Source organism: Miscanthus floridulus, chromosome 17 (assembly GCF_019320115.1).
Source record: "Miscanthus floridulus cultivar M001 chromosome 17, ASM1932011v1, whole genome shotgun sequence".
Taxonomy (NCBI): Eukaryota; Viridiplantae; Streptophyta; class Magnoliopsida; order Poales; family Poaceae; genus Miscanthus; species Miscanthus floridulus.
This window is the reverse complement of record NC_089596.1, coordinates 7,769,216-7,789,529: the sequence shown is the minus strand read 5'-3', so window position 1 is coordinate 7,789,529 and position 20,314 is coordinate 7,769,216. Positions and strand designations below refer to the sequence as shown.

The 20,314-nt window shown below is 47.5% G+C and overlaps 1 protein-coding gene and 1 long non-coding RNA gene across 2 annotated transcripts; one reads left to right on the top strand and one right to left on the bottom strand.

Moving 5' to 3' along the window:
• Positions 1-546: 546 nt before the first annotated feature.
• On the bottom strand, positions 547-1,584 carry LOC136518856 (cysteine-rich repeat secretory protein 55-like). The gene has a single exon (XM_066512535.1). The coding sequence runs from the start codon at positions 1,555-1,557 to the stop codon at positions 736-738; it is 822 nt and encodes a 273-aa protein (XP_066368632.1). The 5' UTR covers positions 1,558-1,584; the 3' UTR covers positions 547-735.
• Positions 1,585-4,172: 2,588 nt separating this feature from the next.
• On the top strand, positions 4,173-9,037 carry LOC136516664 (uncharacterized). Its single transcript, XR_010774108.1, has 3 exons — positions 4,173-4,384; positions 4,607-4,741; positions 8,896-9,037. It is a non-coding gene; the product is annotated as an uncharacterized lncRNA (long non-coding RNA).
• Positions 9,038-20,314: the final 11,277 nt, after the last annotated feature.

Below are 20,314 nucleotides of genomic sequence, written 5' to 3'. Positions count from 1 at the left end.
CGTGGCCTAGAAACACTTGATTCTATGGCCAGACCAGTTTCGAGTGTTTTTTAGCCGGTTGACACTCAGATGCCAAGAGCCTCTAAAACACTCGATTACAGAGTAGACAGTCCCTTTTTTTAGCGGCTGCTAGTAACCTTCTTCTGGTCGCCATTTTGGTTCTAAATGGGGAGTATAGTACATCAGTGAAGTTTTTTAACATAAAAACTTTGCTATGGTAATGGTGCAACGTGTGTACATATTAGTGGTCAATGCAATGCCCCAAAAGGTTTGACCGCCGGCGTCCACGTTGTAAAGCGACCGATCAATGTGGTCAATGCAAGAAAGGTTTGACCAGCAGCAAACTATCTCCATCTCCGGTCACTAGTGACCACAAACCTCACTTTTTCGCCATGTGCCAATGCTCATGGTCAACAGTGACTACCACTATGCACACGATGACAAGATAGACTTATTCGTGCGGCACTTGAAAATTGTTGCATTTTAATTAATTGGAATTTCTGCAACAATTTCCGCCGTCTATATACCATTCAGTAAAAAAGATGGCGTACATTAATACTCATTTGTTATATATATATATATATATATATATATATATATATAGTTGTGCATGCAATGCAAGAAGCATCCATATTATTACTATCACTGCAACAAGTGATATAGAGCTAGCGCACGATTGATTTACCGCGCGCGATTAACAAACGGAAATAAACTTACACTTGAAAGTTGAAACTACTACTTGTGGTTCAAGATGACAGTCTCGTACTCGCCGGCGTGGGAGGAGGAGGCGTCCGCGTCATCGTCGGCGCCGGTGACCGGGAAGAAGAAGGGGTAGGTCTCGTAGCGTGCCATGCAGCTGCTGTAGAGCACGCGGCATCCCCTCCGGAAGCGGCAGTAGTTGGGGAGCTCCGCCACCGCCTGTGCCACGCAGAGCCCGCAGTCGGCGGAGGTGATGTCCCTGGTGCACCACCCGAGCCCGTAGATGGTAGTCCCGTCCGACCCAAACTTCGCCGTCTCCCTGGCGAGCCCGGCGCTCGCGGGGTCACCTGCCTCCTCCGCGACGCGCGCCATGAGCCTCCGCTCGGCGCGGTCGAACGCGACCAGGTCGCCGGTGGCGTTCATGGTGTTGATGAGGATGAGCGTGTACCCGGTGTCCGGCAGGCCCAGGAAGTCGGCGTCGTCGTAGCGGAGGAAGCAGTAGTCGTACCAGACCCGCGCGTCCGCCTGGCCCCGGCACGACTCCGCCACCTGCTGCGCCGCCGCAGCCAGGCAGCTCGCGCAGTCGGACGACGCGATGTCGCCGCGGCACTGCGCCAGGCCCCAGATCGTGGAGCTGCCGCTGCCGGACGTCGCCGTCGCGTAGTAGGTGGCCGAGGCGCGCGGCACCAGAGTGGCGAGGACCGCGCTGATGCTCGCCTGCGTCTGCGCGCTCGTGATGTTCTTCGCGCAGTACGTGCTCACCGGGTCCACGGCCGAGCTCGGCCGCGGCGCCAACGTTAACGCCGCCGCGGCGGCGAGCAGCAGTGGAAGGAGCAGCACTGGCGACGATGGAGCCATGCTGGTTTGTGGGTTGTGGATGTCGTCTTCTTCCTCTGGTCCTGTTGTCGATTGGTTTGTTTGCTTGCATGCAACATATATATTGGGATGGGGTGCGTTGATAAGTTATGCATGGCGAGGACTAGCGATTGGCGGCGAGACATACGCAGCCAGCCGGCCATAGTTGACTGAATTTATGGCTGTGGCGAGACGAGAATGGGCATGGATGGATGATGGGATGCATGGGCCCTGTGTTGCAGTGGAGACGACGAAGCTTTGGCTTTGTGTGGAGCACAGGCGCACAACACATGGAGCAGATCGAGAGCAACTTGTGGAGATATTGTCAACTAGATTATGTCGTCCATAGCTAGCTAGGCAGTTTGTAGAGGAGGAAGAGGAGTCGCCTGCATGCCCTGCAGCAGCTTGCTTGGCTTGGGTAGATGGACATGCATGCAGCATGCAAGTTTTGCTTTTGGACTAGACTCTTTCTTAACTAAGAATAGCTCCAAGGGAGAGGGAGGAGCTAGACTCATTTATTTCTTTATGCATCCATCATCGATGAAGAATGTAATGCAGTGCATGTTACGATCGATCGAGATGAATGGATCGTAGGATGATGACCTGTTCTGCTTTCCTCTGGAAAAAAAAACAGGCACCCCAATCCACAAGCAAGCTTCTTGCTGACAATGCAATATATATAGGCACGTACACTTAGACTACTTGATCAGAATTAGTCATCATAAGCTAAGCAAGCTTAACGTACAATCTTTTGATCTTTCTACTGATGAACGCATGGCAGGTAATACTAGTCGTACGTTCTAGCTAGCTGTGGTAAAATGCCCGGGCGACAACAGTCACTACCGGAGGCGGCTTCTTCGCCGAGTACCTCAGGCACTCGGTAAAGGTCGATATACGCTCGGTAAAGCCTTTGCCGAGTGTTACATTCGGCAAAAGAGCGCTCGGTAAACAATTTATCGGTAACACTACATGAAACTCATCCTTTGCCGAGGGCTTCTGGGTTTGTCGAGGGTTAGATCTCGGGCACTCGGCAAAGGCTCTATTTGCCGAGGGCCAGCCCCAGGAGCCCCTTTGCCGAGGGCCTGGCCCTCGGCAAAATAAATCTTTGCCGAGGGCCTGGCCCTCGGCAAATATGGCCGGATGGGTCACGGCGGCCACTGGCGTCAGTCTTTGCCGAGTGCCCGCTGTCAGGCACTCGGCAAAGATTTTTTATTTTTTTTAAATTTTCTTTGCTGAGGGTCATTGGCCAAGCCCTCGGCAAAGATTTTTTTTGGGTTTTTTTACCCAGTTTTTTTGTGGTGCTATAATACATTATTTAAAACTCGATTTTAAAATTTGGGCCAATTTTGACTTTTTTTGATATATTTCCCTAATTTATTTCTTTTCATTGATTTTTTTCGAATATTTCAAATTTGAACTGCAGGTGGATGGAATAATGCAATTTAGTGATTTGAAAAATGTTATTCATGGTATTTGGTGTATGTTGAGTCCCAATCCACGAACTCGCATCAAATTTCGGGCATCTTCTTCATGTAACATGACGAGGAACTTGTCGAAAAAGTGTTTTTAAATTATATAAAATCCATACGAAGTCCGAAAATCACGAAACTTGTCGAGGTGTCATGTTATCACATGTGTAGGCTGTGGTGAAAAATTGAGAAGGTTTCGAGCAAGTTGTGACATCGGATGCCTAAAACCCAGACATCTCCACATATGATTATAAGTTCCTCGTCATGTTACGTGAAGAAGATGCCCAAAATTTGATGCGAGTTCGTGGATATGGACTTAACATACACCAAATACCATGAATAACATTTTTCGAACCACTAAATTGCATTATTCCATCCAATTGCAGTTCAAATTTGAAATATTCGAAAAAAATCAACGAAAAGAAATAAATTAGGGAAATATATAAAAAAAGTCAAAATTGGCCCAAATTTAAAAATTGAGTTTTCAATAATGTATTATAGCACCACAAAAAAACTGGGTTCAAAAAACCAAAAAACAGGCTAGGCCCTCGGCAAAGAAATTAAAAAAAATAAAAAATCTTTGCCGAGGGCCCTGGATCTGAGCCCTCGGCAAAGGGCCCAACCCTAAATCGGCCAGCGGCCTAGCCCAAAATCCCCGCCCATATTTCATACGCCGCTGCTGCGCGCCGCCGCCGCTGCTCGCCCCCACCGCCGCCCCGCGCCCCACCACCGCGTCGCCCCTGTGCGCCGCCCCACTGACGCCGCCCCACCGACGCCGCCCCACCGCCCCAGAGCAGCCCCGGGGGCTCGCCCTGCCTCCCCTCCCCATCTCGGTCGAGCAAGGGGAGCTCGGCCGCCCTGGCCGGCCCTCCGGCGGCCCCCCACGCCGGCCTTCCCGCCGCCCCGGCCGGCCCTCCAGCGGCCCCCTACGCCGGCCTTCCCGCCGCCCCGGCCGACCCTCTAGCGGCCCCCCGCGCCGGCCTTCCCGCCCCCCCCCCCCCCCACCCCCCCGCGCCAGCCTCCCCGCCCCAACACCAGCCCCCAGGCCGCCCCTGTCGCCGGCTGCTGTTGGAGGGGAGGAGGCAGAGGGTGAAGTAGGAGGAAGAAGAGAAGGAGGAAGGGGAAGAGAAGGAGAAGAAGAGGAGAAGGAGAAAGGGGAAGAGAAGGAGAAGAAGAGGAAAAGGAGAGAAGAAGGAGAAGAAGGGGAAGAAGGAGAGGAGGAGGAGAAAGAGAAGAAGGGAAGAGGAGAAGCGGAGAAGAGAGAAGGGAAGAGGGGGAGAGGAGTACTCCGACGCCGCTCGACCTCGCCGGAGAAGAAAGTGACCCCCGCACCGCAACGCCCGACTCCACCGCAACCCTAGGTAAAACTCTGGTTGTCGGCCTTCGTGCCGTATGTGGTTTTGTGTGGGCCTTCGTGCCGTAAATTGATATGAGGGCCATCATGCCGTTGTGGTTGTTGGCCTTCGTGCCGTTGTGAATGTTGGTCATCCTGTCGTTTTTTTGCAGGTTTTGGAAACCTCCCCGTGCAGGGGAGGTGCTGCCAAAATTTTGAACAAACAATAACCTATTGCCTTTTTATGTAGGAGAAGAGCACGTCGGAGGGGACCCGGAGGACCCCGATCGTCTTCGTCGGCGTCGCGGTTCTGCCTGCACTGCGTCGCCTCGCCACTACGTCGACTCGCCACTGCCCCGCTAGCCTGACTTCACCGACACCCTAGGTATAAATAACCTCTTTTTCCGCATGTCTATCGTAGCCCGCGCGTAACCCAGTTAGGCGTCTCCCGTCCGAAAGAGATACGGTCATAGGTATGCGGATCTTTGCATATCTGCGACCGTATCTGTTTTGGATTGTCCACATTTTTTGGATAGCCCGCGGATGCGTAGATGGGTTAGTTTCCATGGTCTGATCCGGTCCGAGACGGAGTTTCGGCATCACCTCCCTGTTATTCTCCGGATACACACTCTCCCTTGCAGGACGTGTATCAGGAGAACAGCGGGGAAGTGCTGCCGAAATTCTATCTCGGAGAGGAGCGAAGCCTAGAAACTGACCTCATCTACGCATCCGCGGGTGGGATTAGGACCTATCCTCACCTATTAGACATTAGGAACACCGCGTAGATGCAATTGATGGTCACAATACTCTGTGATGTAAATGTTAAAGGATGGAGGACCGTCAGTGGATGTACATGGGCTAGAGAAGCGGGAGTGACTACGACTATGAATGGGTGAAGGGGACAGATCGTTTCTTGAAACATGCATTTGGCCTAGGAGCAGGAGGACATTCTCTAGTTTGGTGTCCCTACAGCAAATGTGACAACAGGAGAAAGGTAGACGAGAAGACCATGGGTAGACATCTTGTGTTCAATGGTTATACGCCTAGCTACTAGCAATGGATCTACCATAGTGAAGCAGATCATATAAGAGCGGAGGTGGTGAGAGCATGCCTCGAGGCTTTTGATGATGATGTCGGGGGTAGCAGACATGTTAGATGACGCCCACCAAGCTCACTTCGCTGAACGACGTGAGAAGGAGGAGATGGAGGAATCCACAAAGGACTTCTACAAAATGTTGCACTCGGCACAGAAACCCCTTCACGAGCGTACAACGATTTCTCAGCTGGATGCGGTTGGACGCATAATGGGGTTGAAGGCCAAGTTAAACCTGAGTTGAGAAGGCTTCGATAAGATGTTGGCCGTGTTTGGCACCATGCTACTGGAGAAGCACACTTTGCCAACGAACTTGTACGAGGCAGAGAAACTCCTTCATATGCTTAAGATGCCGTATGACAAGATACATGTTTGTCCGAAGGGGTGCATCCTATTTAGGAAAGAACACAAGGACGCAAATTGCTGTCCAAAGTGTAAATTCTCTAGGTACCTGGAGGTAGACTCTGGTGATGGTCAGAAAAAGCAGCTTCCGATCCCCGTAAGAGTGCTACGGCATCTTCCTTTCCTGCCGAGGATCCAACGGCTATTCATGATCGAGGAATCCGTGAAATAGATGACATGGCACAAAGATGGCAAACGGTACAATTCTGGGAAGATGGTACATCCGTCTGATGCTGAAGCATGGACGTACTTCAATGACAAACATCATGACAAAGCAGCTGAGGCCCGTAATGTACGTGTCACGCTGGCAACAGATGGGTTCAATCCTTATGGAATGATGGCTGCCCCATACACATGCTGGCCCGTTTTTGTTATCCCCCTTAATCTCCCTCCCGGCATCTCCTTTCAACGGCATAACGTATTCTTGTCGTTGATAATTCCTGGACACCTAGGGAGTAATATGGGTGTGTTCATGGAGCCTGTGATTGATGAATTGATCCACGCTTGGGAGAAGGGGGTATGGACATACGACTGAGCTACAAAGACAAGCTTCAAAATGCACATTTGGTACCACTACTCCCTGCATGACTTCCTGGCGTATGGGTTATTTGCCGCCTGATGTGTTCATGGGAAGTTCCCATGCCCAATATGCAAGGAAGCTGTGAGGTTCATTTGGTTGAAGAAGGGTGGCAAGTATACATCGTTCGACCAGCATCGTCAGTTCCTCCCTCTAGACCATAAATTCAGAGAAGACATCAAGAGCTTTATGAAAGGTGTCAAAGTGACAGACCCTAAACCACACTTGAGGACTGGTGCCGAGGTTTGTGCTCAGATAGATGCTCTCGTGCCCAATGAAGAAGGTGGTTTTATGGGATATGGTGAGGAACATATGTGGACTCATAAGTTCAGCTTGACGAGGCTCCCCTATTTCGATGACCTTCTTCTGCCACATAATATTAATGTAATGCACACTGAAAAGAATATCGCCGAGGCACTTTGGGGAACTCTCATGGACACTGACAAGTCTAAGGACAACGTTAAGGCTAGAGTGGACCTAGCGATGTTGTGTGATAGACCGAATCAAGCGATGCAGCCTCCTAGTGGCCGAAACAAGAACTGGAAAAGGTCTAAGGTCAATTTCATCTTGCAAATCGATCAAAGGAGGGAAGTACTAAAATGGATCCAGATGTTAATGTTCCTAGATGGATATGCAGTGAATCTTAGCAGGGGAGTGAACTTAGGCACTTTGCGAGTCAACAGGATGAAGAGTCATGACTACCACATATGGATTGAGCGGCTTCTTTCGGCGATGGTCCGAGGCTATGTCCCTGAGCATGTTTGGCTAGTGCTGGCAGAGTTGAGCCTTTTCTTCTACCAGCTTTGTGCCAAGGAGATATCTCGGACCGTCGCTCAGGACTTGGAAAAAGCGGCACCTGTGTTGCTCTGTAAGCTGGAGAAGATCTTTCCACCTGGCTTCTTCTTGCCGATGCAGCATCTGATTATGCACCTCCCGTCCGAGGCACGTTTGGGGGGCCCGTGCAGGCCTATTAGTGCTATCCAATCGAGAGATGTCTAAAGACTCTTCGCAAAAAATGTACAAATAAAGCCAGAATTGAGACTTCCATTGCAGAGGCATGCCTTCGGGAGGAGGTGGCAAACTTCACAACGCAATACTACAAGCCAAACCTTCCTAGCAATCATAATCCACTCCCTCGTTACAATGCTGGCGAAAATGAATCGACCCTCAGCCTTTTCCAAGGCCAACTCGGCAGTGCAAGTGGATCAACCCCGAAGCTATTGGGAAATGAAGAGTGGGGCAGTATCATGCTATATGTGTTGAATAACCTTACCGAGGTGCAGCCGTTCATCAAGTAAGTTCGCAACGAACTTGTTTCAATACGCCGTCACTATTCTGCATCCAACCCCATTGATTCTCGTTCGGACAGGGAATTTGTTCGTGAATTCTAGCATCAATCAAAGGATCCTACCTCGCATGAACAAGACACCCTTGTTTCGCGGGGTGCGGGAGCAGGGAGGCCTAATTTCATTTCTTGGTTCAAACAAAAGGTAATGTCCAATTTAGCTCGTACGTTCAATCATCCATGGTGATCATACGTTTGATTAATATAACGATCTATCATGCTTCACCTTGCAGGCCCAGACCGGTTCGTCCATGAGTGACGAGTTGAAACAGGTTGCAAACGGCTGTGACGTTAGGGTGAAGTCATTTACCAGCTATGACGTGAACGGATATCGCTTCCACACAACAAGTTACGAGTAGATTCGGCCGAAACGAAAAACCACAAATAGCGGAGTTTGTACGCCCGGCACTGATGGCCTCGACTATCATGGTAGAGTTGAGAAAATCTATGAACTCTCATTTTATGGAGACAAACCTCTTAAACCTATCATGTTCAAATGCCACTAGTTTAATCCTCGATCAACGAGACGAACCCCTCATCTTGGGCTAGTCGAGATTCGAGAAGATTCCATCTATCTTGGAAAAGATGTCTACATTGTGGCTCAACAGGCCATGTAGGTGTATTATACTCGATACGCCAACCAAGACAAAGAGGATCTTAAGGGTTGGGCTATTGTGCACTAGGTATCTCCACATGGTAAACTACCTGCCCCAAACCATGATGATTACAACTTCAATGCAAACACATATGATGGACAGTTCTATCAAGAAGATGGGCTACCAGGCACGTTTAAGATAGTCTTACCCGAAGCAATCGAAATGGAAGTAGACAACGAAATGGTTGATGGTGAGGTCGATGGAGATGTGGTGATAAATGCCAAGGACATAGCAATGCTTGAGCGATTACTTCTAGGCAATGACTACAATGACAACATAGAACCTTCAGATAGTGTTGCCCATTTGGACAATTTTGATAGTGATGATGAGACATATGATCCCAATCATGAAGATTATTCCTAATACATGTAATACTATATTTTTTTAATTTGTGTTTTGTTTATATATTTTGAATCTATTTCTAATATATGTACTAATTAGTCTTGTTCATTCTTTGTGATTGCAGGTGATTGAACAAAGATGGCGAGCAGACGTCCACGCCGTGACACGCCCTCGGTTTACGGGAGAGACCGCCCTCTCCTTCGAGGTGAGGGGTCGTCGTCTGGGGCAGCGTCCGCAGGAGGTGACGAGAGGAGGACTAGGGGCAGCAGCCGTAGGAGGCAGCGGTCTCCTCCCTCACCACGTGACGAGGTGCTAGAGGAGGAGCATGTGATGGCCACGGCCACGTCCTCGTCGGAGGACAAGAGGGGTCAGCAGATGGGCGAGGGAGGCGAGGCGCTCGAGGGTGAGGGAGGCGAGGGGCTCAAGGGAAAGGGAGGGGGTACCGCTACCCGGACTCCCTATGAGCGAGGTCCCGCGAGCCTCCCTCCAGTTCCGCTTCCTCACAACCGCCTAGTGATTCGGCCTATGGCAAAGAGGTAAGTAACTATAGATGTTATCACAACTACTTCATAAGATATGTTGGAAATCATAAGAGAAACTAATAAATTTTCTTAATCACTTGTGCAGGGCCTGGTTGGTTTTGTCAGGTACTCCAGCACGCACCCACGCGAGCATCCTTGGTGTTTTGTGCAGGAAATGGTACCCCGGCATTGTGCAACTGTCCGAATAGCCGGTGGTGCGGGAGCCGGCCTCCAACTGGGACAGGTACGTGCTGGTCACGGATGACACTTACCGCAACAAGCAGGAGCGGGTATTGGCAGAGTTTTGGGTAAGTTTCTCTCGCACAACATTGCTTAATACATCTCATTCATTGGTTAAATGTTTTATTGAAATAATGAATGGATACATCGGTTTTATATGCAGAAAATTTTCAAGGCCGAAGAAGGACTTGAAGTACGTCACCGAGATGCACCACCATGGGCGCGTCCAAGCCCACATAGACTACTACAGGTCGGTACTTAAGCAGTCCCTCCCCAAGCCTCAAGCAAGACTGATTACGCTGACCCGGGACCAGTACCTTGAGGTAGGCGAATAACATTCATAATGATTCGTTTTGATATTAAGTAGGTTCAATTTCATCTTCTTATATGTCAAATACTCGATGACTTATAGGTGATTCCCGGGTGGTGCCGATCGTATCCCGAGTGCTAGGCCATGATCGTGGATAAGTGGTTATCACAGGACTTTGTTGACACGCATGAGAGGCAGCGGGAACAGCGTCTAATGAGGCAAGGTCCAACTCACCATCAAGGCAGCCGCAGCCTCCCCGGATACAAACAAGCATACGTAAGTGATTTCTTTCATTTATTTTGATGCTCAATTCTGCTTGATTTCTCACCATCTTCCCGTCTTTCTCGTAGGAGGCTACGCACCCGGGCGAGGAGGTCTCGAAGTTCTCTGTGTGGGCTATGTCCCACATGGGCAGGGTGTCGTCCTCTGTCTCCTTCGACCCGGCTGCCCTGCCCCAGGTGTACTCCGACCCGAATGTGTACACTAAAGTCCAAGAGTACACGTCCTCGGTAAGGGATATCTATGGGGAAGATTACAATGTGCGCACTGAGCCCATTGATGCAGAGACGATCATGAGGCTCGGAGGAGGCAAGAAGCACGGGCGGCTGTGGATTACAGACGGCGCCATCGACTCCACCACTATTCCCTCCCTCGATGCTATCCGAGCACGGTGCACGAGCTCCAGCCAGCCCATACGCACATGGCCTTCTCCAGCACTGCAGCAGGTCCATGCACTCCAGGTAATTCCTGTTTTACTTGTCGTATGTTGATATTTATACACCTAAATTAGATTTGCATTACTGATACATTGGAGTGAAATATTGCAGGCCGAGCTGTAAGAAACAAAAAGGCAAAGTCAAGAGCAGAACATGGAACTGACCACACAGCTGCAGGCCCAGCAGGCCGCGTTCGAGGCCACATAGAAGCAGATAGCGGAGATGATGGTGATCATGCAAAGTCTTGGGCAAGCATTGGGTGTACCTGTGCAGTTTTTAGCTCCTCCACCTCCTACTCTTGCAGCTACTCCTGTAAGTATGAAAGTTCACTTTTCGCTTATGCTTTGCATGTATGTCGGCCTTCGTGCCGTTGTGGATGTCGGCGTTCGTGCCGTTGTAGATGTCGGCGTTCGTGCCGTTGTGGATGTCAGCGTTCGTGCCGTTGTTTCTTGCGGGTTTTGGAAACCTCCCCGTGCAGGGGAGGTGCTGCCGAAATTTTCAGTTGAGTCTAATCTTTTTGTATTCCTAGATTACTAGATGCAAAATCTAAGTTCCAAAACTGTTTTCCCGGATTACTCACACATGCAATCTCTGCTCCTTTGTGCAGCCTCCGTCCGCGGGTTCCAATCATCCCGGTAGTGCATCACCGGGTGATCCCGTCTTTCCTTCACCACCGTCTCATAGGCTACCTTGATGAGGACTAGTACAAGGTGATGTGGTTGGACTTTATTGTAATATTTGTGGTTTATGGTTCTGACTTGTGCTTGGATTTCATGAACTTGTCGTAATAAACATATGAATGATGATGAACATGTGACTTGTCGTTGTAATATATTGTGATTTGTGGTTCACAATTATGGTTGTGATATATTTATGAGAAAATGGGTTCTGTGTGATATATATATATATATATATATATATATATATATATATATATATATATATATATGTGTGTGTGTGTGATGGTTGATATATATATGTATATATATGAAATGCTTGTGTCGATGGAATGCAAAAAATAAAAAAAATTAAATTTCTGCCTCTTTGCCGAGGGCAATGACCAAGGCCCTCGGCGAAGAAGGGTCCTTTGCCGAGGGCCGTTCCATTGCCCTCGGCAAAGATTTATTGGAAAAATTCTGGAACATTTCTTTGCCGAGGGCCATGGTTGGAGGCCCTCGGCAAAGACTTTTTTTAAAAAAATTAAAATTTCTTTGCCGAGGGCCTGCGGGGAAGCCCTCGGCAATGATTTTTTTTTAAAAAAAAGAATAATTCATTGCCGAGGGCCGTCCCATTGCTCTCGGCAAAGATTTTTTGGAAAAATTCTGCAACATTTCTTTGCCAAGGGCCATGGTTGGAGGCCCTCGGCAAAGATTTTTCAAAAAAAAAGAATAATTCTTTGCCGAGGGCCCTCGGAGACGGCCCTTGGCAAAGACTCCGTCCCAGGCACCGGCGCCGTGACGGCTGCTTTTCTTTGCCGAGTGCCGGTCCAGCCCTCGGCAAAGGCTTTGCCGAGTGCCCGATAAAGGGCCCTCGGCAAAGACCCTCTTCGCCGACTCAAAATTCCCTGAGAGCTCTTTGCCGAGGGCCGCCCTCGGCAAAGCCTTTGCCGAGGGTTAATGGGCCTTTGCCGAGGCCGTCTCCAGTTGTGTAAAGACCTCTTTGCCGAGTGCAATTTATCGGGCACTCGGCAAAGGCTTTGCCGAGTGCTAATCTGACACTCGGCAAAGAAAAGTCGCCGTGACGGCAAAGCCTTTGCCGAGTGCTAAATCGACACTCGGCAACGAATTTTCGAAAAAATATAAAAAAAACCGCCGCCGCTGCCTTTCCGTGTGCGGCTCGTGATGGATCCCGGGTGCGTCCTATGCGGTGACGGTCTGCAGCCTCCAGCCACGGCCGTAGTCGGCGAGGGCCGCGCTAGGGCCGAAGCTGATGGGCTCTTCGCCGTCCCTTACGGCGTCGACGTGCAGCACCGGCGGAGCCCCGGGTTCGAGCTTGCGGTTGATGGCGTGCAGCGCGTAGCGGGCCGTCGTCCCTGCCGCGAACCACCGGACCTTGCCGGAGCTCCTGCACATCACCTCCAAGAACTGCCAAGCGGCGAAGAGCCCGTCAGCTTCGGCCCCAGCGCTGCCGGAGAGCACCTCCGCGCGTCCTGTCGGAGACCTCGCTGCACCGGTGCGCCGGTGGCGTGGCGTGCTGGTGTGGGTGCGGCAGGAACACAGATTCGTCTGGATTGCGAAGCGAACCAAATTCTGCAGGAACACAGATCGCAATACCAGAAAAAAATCTCACAAATTCAATGGGAAATAATCGTGATGCTAGGATAAAATCTGTCTCGAATTTGCATTCAAGCATGGAGTAGCTCTCGACAAACGAAGACAAATCAAGAAACGGAATCTGCCCACTGGGAAGGAAATCACGCGAACCACACGGGAGGACGAAGGGACGACCGCTGACCCGCCGCGAACGCCCTTCACCGCGACTGCTGACCCCGCCATGGTCGAGGCCGTGGCCGCGGCCTCCAGCACTGGTGTCATCGCCGGGACGTCATGGCACCGCCGCGGCGGGCAGGCAAGGGACGGAGCTGCAGCAGATGAGCGAGCACGGCAGGACCAGGGTGGGCCCGCCCGCCGCGCTGCTCGAGTCGCTGGCCCTCGGCGCCGTGACGACGCGCTCCTCCACGCCGCCGCTCAGCACCGTGACGATGTGCTCCTCCACGCCGCCGCGCTGCTCCGTGATGATGCTCTCCTCCACGCCGTCCTCGGCCACCAGGGCCTCCGCTTCCTCGCGGTCACGGGCGCGCTCCGTCACCACGCCGGCCATGGTGCCTAGCAGCTGCGGCGGCGGAAGAAGGCGAGAGGAGGAAAGCGCGACGGACCGGGCGGTGACAAGACTTCACGCGGCGACTTAGGGCCTGTTTGTTATACAGTATAGCCTAGATCTAACACTCGACAAAACAGTGTTTGTGAGTGTTCTAGATCTGATACTCGGCAAATGATTTTTTTTTATTTTTTTTTATTTTTTTTGTCGAGTGTTCTAGATTTGACACTCGACAAAGCGGGGTTTGCCGAGTGTTCCAGATCTGAGCTCTCGGTAAAGTTTTTTTTTAATTTTTTTCTTCTGCTTCTTTTCTAGAAAAAGATTTTATTTCTTTGCCGAGTGTTTTTTTTTGACACTCGGCAAACCCCCTTTTTGCCGAGTGTTTTTTTTACACTCGGCAAACCAACCTTTTTGTCGAGTGTCTTCTCCTGACACTTGGTAAAGAGGTGATTTGCCGAGTGTCATTTTTTTTTTGACACTCGGCAAACCATTTTTTTATACTTTTGACCTCCAAACTTTTTCTGCGATCCTCATACAATACCTGGTACTCCATGTTCCAATGCGGCACATTTCTCGGACTTTTTCTATATTTCTTTAATTTAATTTTCTTGGATAATTTAAATTATAACTGCTAGTCATTCGAATAATAAAAAAAATGAATGGAAAAATGATATTCATGTTATTTAGTATAATGTGAGGCCGTATCCAAGAACAGACCACCAATTTCGAATATCTTGTTCACGAAACATGACCACGAACTTACGGTCGAGTTGTTTTTAAATTCTATAAAAAAACAAACGAAGACCGAAAATCTTGAAACTTATCGAGATGTCATGATATCATATGTGGAGGCTGTGATAAAAAATTGAGGAGGTTTCGCGCAAGTTTATCACGTACGATGCTTACCACCTCGTCGGCCTCTTCATGAAATCATGAAACTTCTTCGGAGATTCTTCACTTTGTAAGTATCGTACGTGACAACTTGCCGAGTGTCAAAAAAATGACACTTGGCAAATAACCGCTTTGCCGAGTGTCAGGAGAAGACACTCGGCAAAGGGTTAACGGCGGCTGTCGGCCGTTAACGGCGGCGGCCTTTGCCGAGTGTTAGGAGAATAACACTCGGCAAAGACTAGTTTTGCCAAGTGTTATTGTTTGCCGAGTGTTCGGCACTCGGCAAACCACCTCTTTGCCGAGTGCCAGGTGTTTGCCGAGTGCTTTCTCTCTGGCACTCGGCAAACAACATCTTTGCCGAGTGCCCGATAAAAAGCACTCGGCAAAGTCTGAGACACTCGGCAAAGAAGCCGTCTCCGATAGTGAATGCAAACATGCCAAAAACCTTGGGTATCACCATGTTGAATAATTGTAACGCTAGCTGTAGATCTTTGTGATTAACTTTAATTATAACACACAAAGCTAGCAAGCATGCATGGCATAGGATTTTAGACCAGTTAATAAAAGTGACTGAAATTAGCAAGGGTCGGTCGGTGCAGCTTTTGTTGACGTGGTGGCGAGCAGGAGTCGACTACACTATGTCTACCGGTCTACGTCAGCAGTCTTATTTGAGATTGACACACAGAGAATCATAAATCCTGCAGGTTAGTTGACTCTGACCAATGCAAGTTGGTTAGGTCGAGCAGCAGCAAGCAATGCAAGCACTCCCGCGCACCCAGGCTGGGCAGTGCATGCAGCATCACTGGCCGGTCAACGCTTCCTTTCTAGATGGACGACGACGTGCATGTGCAGTGCCGACGTGGAGCCGACACATGAGAAACTAGCTATATATATATACTACGAGTAGTATTCACCGCGTCAGGGATGGATGATGGAGACATCAGTTTTTTGTTTCGACCAGTCACACAAAATGAACTTGTACATTATTAGTTGGTGTTGTAGCAGAGAAAATAGTGGTTGTTTGCATTGCTATTTCAAATACACAGAAACTCCATAGCGTCCTCCTTCTTCTTCTTTTTTTTTTTTTTTTTTTTTTTTTTTTTTTTTTTTTTTTTTTTTTTTTTTTTGGTGATGAGCGGTGGTTTGACCTAGTCCCAGTAATGTATCAAATTGACCACTACTATCTCGCATAAAGCAATGTTCCTGGCTACAGATTTGACATCACATGAAAGTGTTTCACAAATATGAATCCACTAATACAAGTTCTTGGATTAGGTGCAATCCAAACATTAACAAGTTTAAATCCTGTTTTCAGATGATACAAGTTTGAATCTTAGGTTGCTTGCGTGCGCCTCTGTTGGCGTTCCTCAGCCTAGCATATAAAATATGCAAGCGTATGGATGTCGACATTGTTCTCACTCAAGAATAATCTATGGTGTTGATTTTCATAGGGTCAAGAAACTATTTGTTCCTAGGGAAATGGAAGAATTAGAACAGCAAAGTATATATAGAGAAGGTGGTCTTTTGTTTAGGTTTCACTATATATATATATATATATATATATATATATATATATATATATATATATATATATATATATATATATATATATATATATATATATATTGGAATGTAGGTGTAACGAACTAGTTGCATTCCTGATAAGCATAAGCATCATCCCCTCTAAAAAGCGCGCTATTTATAAAAATCTAAAGTGTAGTGGTGTTGGGGTGAAAGCGTTATGATAGTGACGCCCAAGGGTGTCATTCTACACTTGGGAGCCATCACTGCGGCATCCCTTATCTCACTCTTCCCTTAGCAGATCCTCTTGGTGAAAACCGTTATCTCCTATGGCGATCACAGTGTCATATATAATTTCATAAAAAAAAATTAGAATGTATTACTCCCTCAGTACTATATTATATAACGCTTACCCATGTTATGTTCAAAGACCAAGAAACATATTAATGTCTTTCTCTTAACACTATGGATGTACGCGCGTCTAAAGAGAGCACGACTTGAATAAAAAATGTTACGCCTTATATATTAGGATAGAGAGAATATATCAATAGTTTGGTATACTTTCTCAATCTTTCCATATAAAATGTTAAAATAGATTTCATATTTGCTAAATCAATTTTTTAACAAAACAATGAAGTATGCATAAGTGTATGTACAAAATCATTATCTAACAAACATGGTTAGTTATAGCAATTGAAATAACAAAAACAAAACAAAACAAAGAAGAAAAAAAAGGAAAAGTAACCGAAACCTATGGGGACAGTGGCTGCCTATTGTTGATATTTTTTTAGAAGAGCCTATTGTTTTTTGATCGGGTATAACTTGGACGAACGCAACTCATACACTCCACACTCACACTATATACACACACGTGCGCGTCCGTACACACGCAAATAAGAGATCGGAGGCTCTCTAGCCTTCAGTGCGCGGGAAACGCATAGTACCACCGAATGCGCATGTATGCGTGTACCCTACTTTTTCTGAAAAAATTCCAGAAAAAATGCGACATCAGTGTTTGAACCCTGGTGGGTAGCGTCCCACTGGATAGCCCTAACACTAGACAACCTTTCGCTAGAAGACCTATTGTTGATGGACTGCAACAGTTTGTGCCAACGAGCCATGTGATATGTGAACTCGTTTAATCCAGCGTCCCCAGTTCGTTTGAACTTATTCAGCACTACTTTTCAGTAATGTAATAGTATTTTTCTCTCATGACATTTTGACAAAAAAAAAAACATCAGCATAAACTATATTTCAGAGTAAGCGAACACGCCACCTCCGCTGAGCATGCAGCCGTTGTAAGGGCCCGGCATTAATTATTTGGACTATTCAGAAGCCCAAACCCTGGCCTAGGCCCCTGTCGATTTCAGGCCCAATATATTTGTAGTCCTAATATATATTGTGTAGATAAAGTGTTCTGTATATATAATGGGATGCAATAATCATACGGGTCTCTAGAAAAAGAATCTTCGCAGAATCAGAGCATGTACATACTTAGTATTTAGTACATTGCGATATCCTAGGTATAGTATGATCTATAGTATTAGAACTGTCGTTCAGAGCAGTAGTGCAACGCCAAGTCATCTCATGCTAGCTGTGGGCTGGACAGCTGGAATCTATACACATGAGACTCCGCTTCGCTCACTGTTCCGGCTGATTTATCGTAAGAGAAAAATATTGTTCCGGCTGAAAAAATAAGCTAAAAAGATAGATTATAAGAGAAGCGAACAGGGCCTACACCACATCACACAGGATTTGTAGGAGTGGTTTGGCCAGCCGCCCCTACCAAACCGTCTCTATAAATCATGCATTTGTAGGAGCGTTCCCAGACCGTCCCTATAAATCAATTTGTAGAGGCAGCTAGTGACTACAGCCACCCCTACAAATCGATTTGTAGGGGCGACTGTAGTACCAGCCGCCCCTATAATACCTATTTGTAAGGGCGGTTCAGTCTAGAACCGCCCCTACAGTATATTTTTCCGTAAAAAAAATCAAATTTACAATTCAAATTCGACCAGAACATACATATGGCCCTGTTTGTTTCCGCGTATTCCTACGTTCGCGTTGCGAGTGAGCGAGGAAAGCAAGATAATCCCGCCGAACGCCCCGCGACCAACGCGCGACCGGGAATCGCCCGCGGCATGGAACACGCGAAACTTAACTACGACCCACGATTCGCAAAACGCAGCCTCCGAACCGCGTCCACTCAAGTGTATTATATAAACTACAAGCACAAGAGTATTATATAAACTACAATTACAAGTCCAATTCACAAGAATATATATAATTCATCATTAAATAGACATAATCCACAAGGTAAAACCAATATCAAATTCCATACACATTGTTACAACGGCCTAGAGCTTACCTTTCAGTCTCACGAAGGTGTTGGTACTGAGGATTTCTACCTAAGTCAGACTCTCGGTCATGGTAGGTGCCTTTGATGTGTACAATCTGGTCGAATATAAAGTTGCAAAGGTCACCGATGAGCTCTAAGAGTTGGTCATCCTTGTATGGGTCTCTTTTCATTTCTTTCTCTTCTTTTCACTACAAGAGAATAAGTTTCGGTTTAGTATTTCATACCATGAGCGAAGTTTTTATACTAAGGGTGAAGAAGTTCAAACTTACCCTTAAGGGGTGTCTTCTGTAGGCACCGGTGTTACTCATCATAGAACATACATAGTATCCGCAATGTACACTCCTAGGCTTCTGCTTGGGGCACTGTGTGTTTTGCATATGGAAATGTTAAGTAATGCTTTTGACGGCCATGTAATGGAGTACTGAAGAAGTAAGTTACACTTACCGCACATAGTGTTTTTATAGCCAACCTTTCCTTCCTTACTGGATCATGTCTTCCGTGATGTTTAGTGACATAGAACCTAAATGCCTTGTTCGAATTATTTTAGCAAATACAACTTGTTAGTATTCAAAAGTAAATGTTACATGTATACAAACATATAAGCTAATGTGGATTGTCGATATGTATATGTCTTGAGAATCGATATGAAGTCTTTGTATGTCACCAGGTCCCTATCTATTAAATCAAAGACCCATGCCATGCTCCTCCCAACATCGACGCCTATACAAATCCAGTGGTTGCTGCATGGATTTAATCATAGAACTAGATAAGCTCTTTTGCATCGAATAAAATATATCGAACAAAGCTTTAAGTATAGAGTTGAACTTACTCAAAGTTGTATGGTAGCCATATAGTAGAGTGCTGTTGGAGATTTTTAAAAGCCAGGGCAATGTATGCCGAAACCTTAAGGGACTCTTACCTTAGTTTCTTCGTACGGATGTCCTCTTTCTCCCAAAGGGTCTTTCCAGTAGCTAGCTCTTTGTCATCTAGTTTCCACTGTTTAGGGTAATTAAAATTTGTTTGTGCTATAGCTTGAGGGTCTATATACCCGGCTTTTACACTTGGCATTTGTTTTACAATGTGCACTTGCATTCTACAAATCACGGCGTGGGTTAGTTACAATAAAATTCAAAGATTATATTCATATCATATCGGGAGGACAAGGACTTATAGGCACCACGTGCGAATTACATTCATCTCCATTGCTCCGAGGTGAAAGCATGTCTGCATGTCATTGAAGTCAAAGGCAATTTTCCGGCTGGGCTTTCAAATGTGCCGGTGGAGAAGCATGCTTATACGAGGTCTATGCTCGTTGGGAGAACACGCAAGTACCAATCATGGAACCTTCTCATTACAAGTGGTAGGCGCTGGATGTCCTAGTTTGGTAGGAAGGACTTGCCTCTTTCATATGTTTTCGGGCAATCCTTTGACCATTTGATGGCATCAGCATTTGGATACTGCTTTGCTGTTTGGTGGAGTTTGCTAGTGATGGCCTTCTTAGAAGCCTGTGATGGGACTTTTTTAACTTGGTTCTCAGGCTTGAACTGGTCATGGGAATACCACTTGTGCACCGACGAGACGTCTTTCACTGGAACATAAATTAGTCTTATGGTGATTGGATGCTTCTTTCAAAGTTCCCATTCAGGCACGTCCTCATCTTCTTATGCATCACCTTTTTCAGGAGGCGCTCGTTGTTCATGTATTGGCTGTGCTTGTTAAGAAGACTATGGCATCTCATTATGCACTTGATCGGTACGAGCTAGAGAAGGTTGTGGCTTATCAGGCACATGCTCGCTAGGAGGCGGGGAAGAATGTGGCATCTCAGGAATGTGGTGGTCACGAGACGGTGAAAATATCTCCCTGTTCTCAACAACTCGCTCCAAATTTGAGAGAGGGGGAGACAGCGAAGAAGCAGTCAATATAATGTCCTGTTTGTGCCAGAGGATGAACTGCCCCATTACGTCTTCGAGTAACACCAGCCCCTTGGGAGTTGCGTAGTCTATCCTCCACTGCATGAACTCGGGCTTCACGATATGCACCTCGACCCTAGTGTAGTCCGGTGGTATCTTATTATTACGGTGTAAGCCACCGGGAGGATGTGCCACACCCGTTGCCACCTCCATCACAATGTTCTGCCGTCCGCTGAGAAACACCAAGGTGCAACTAGT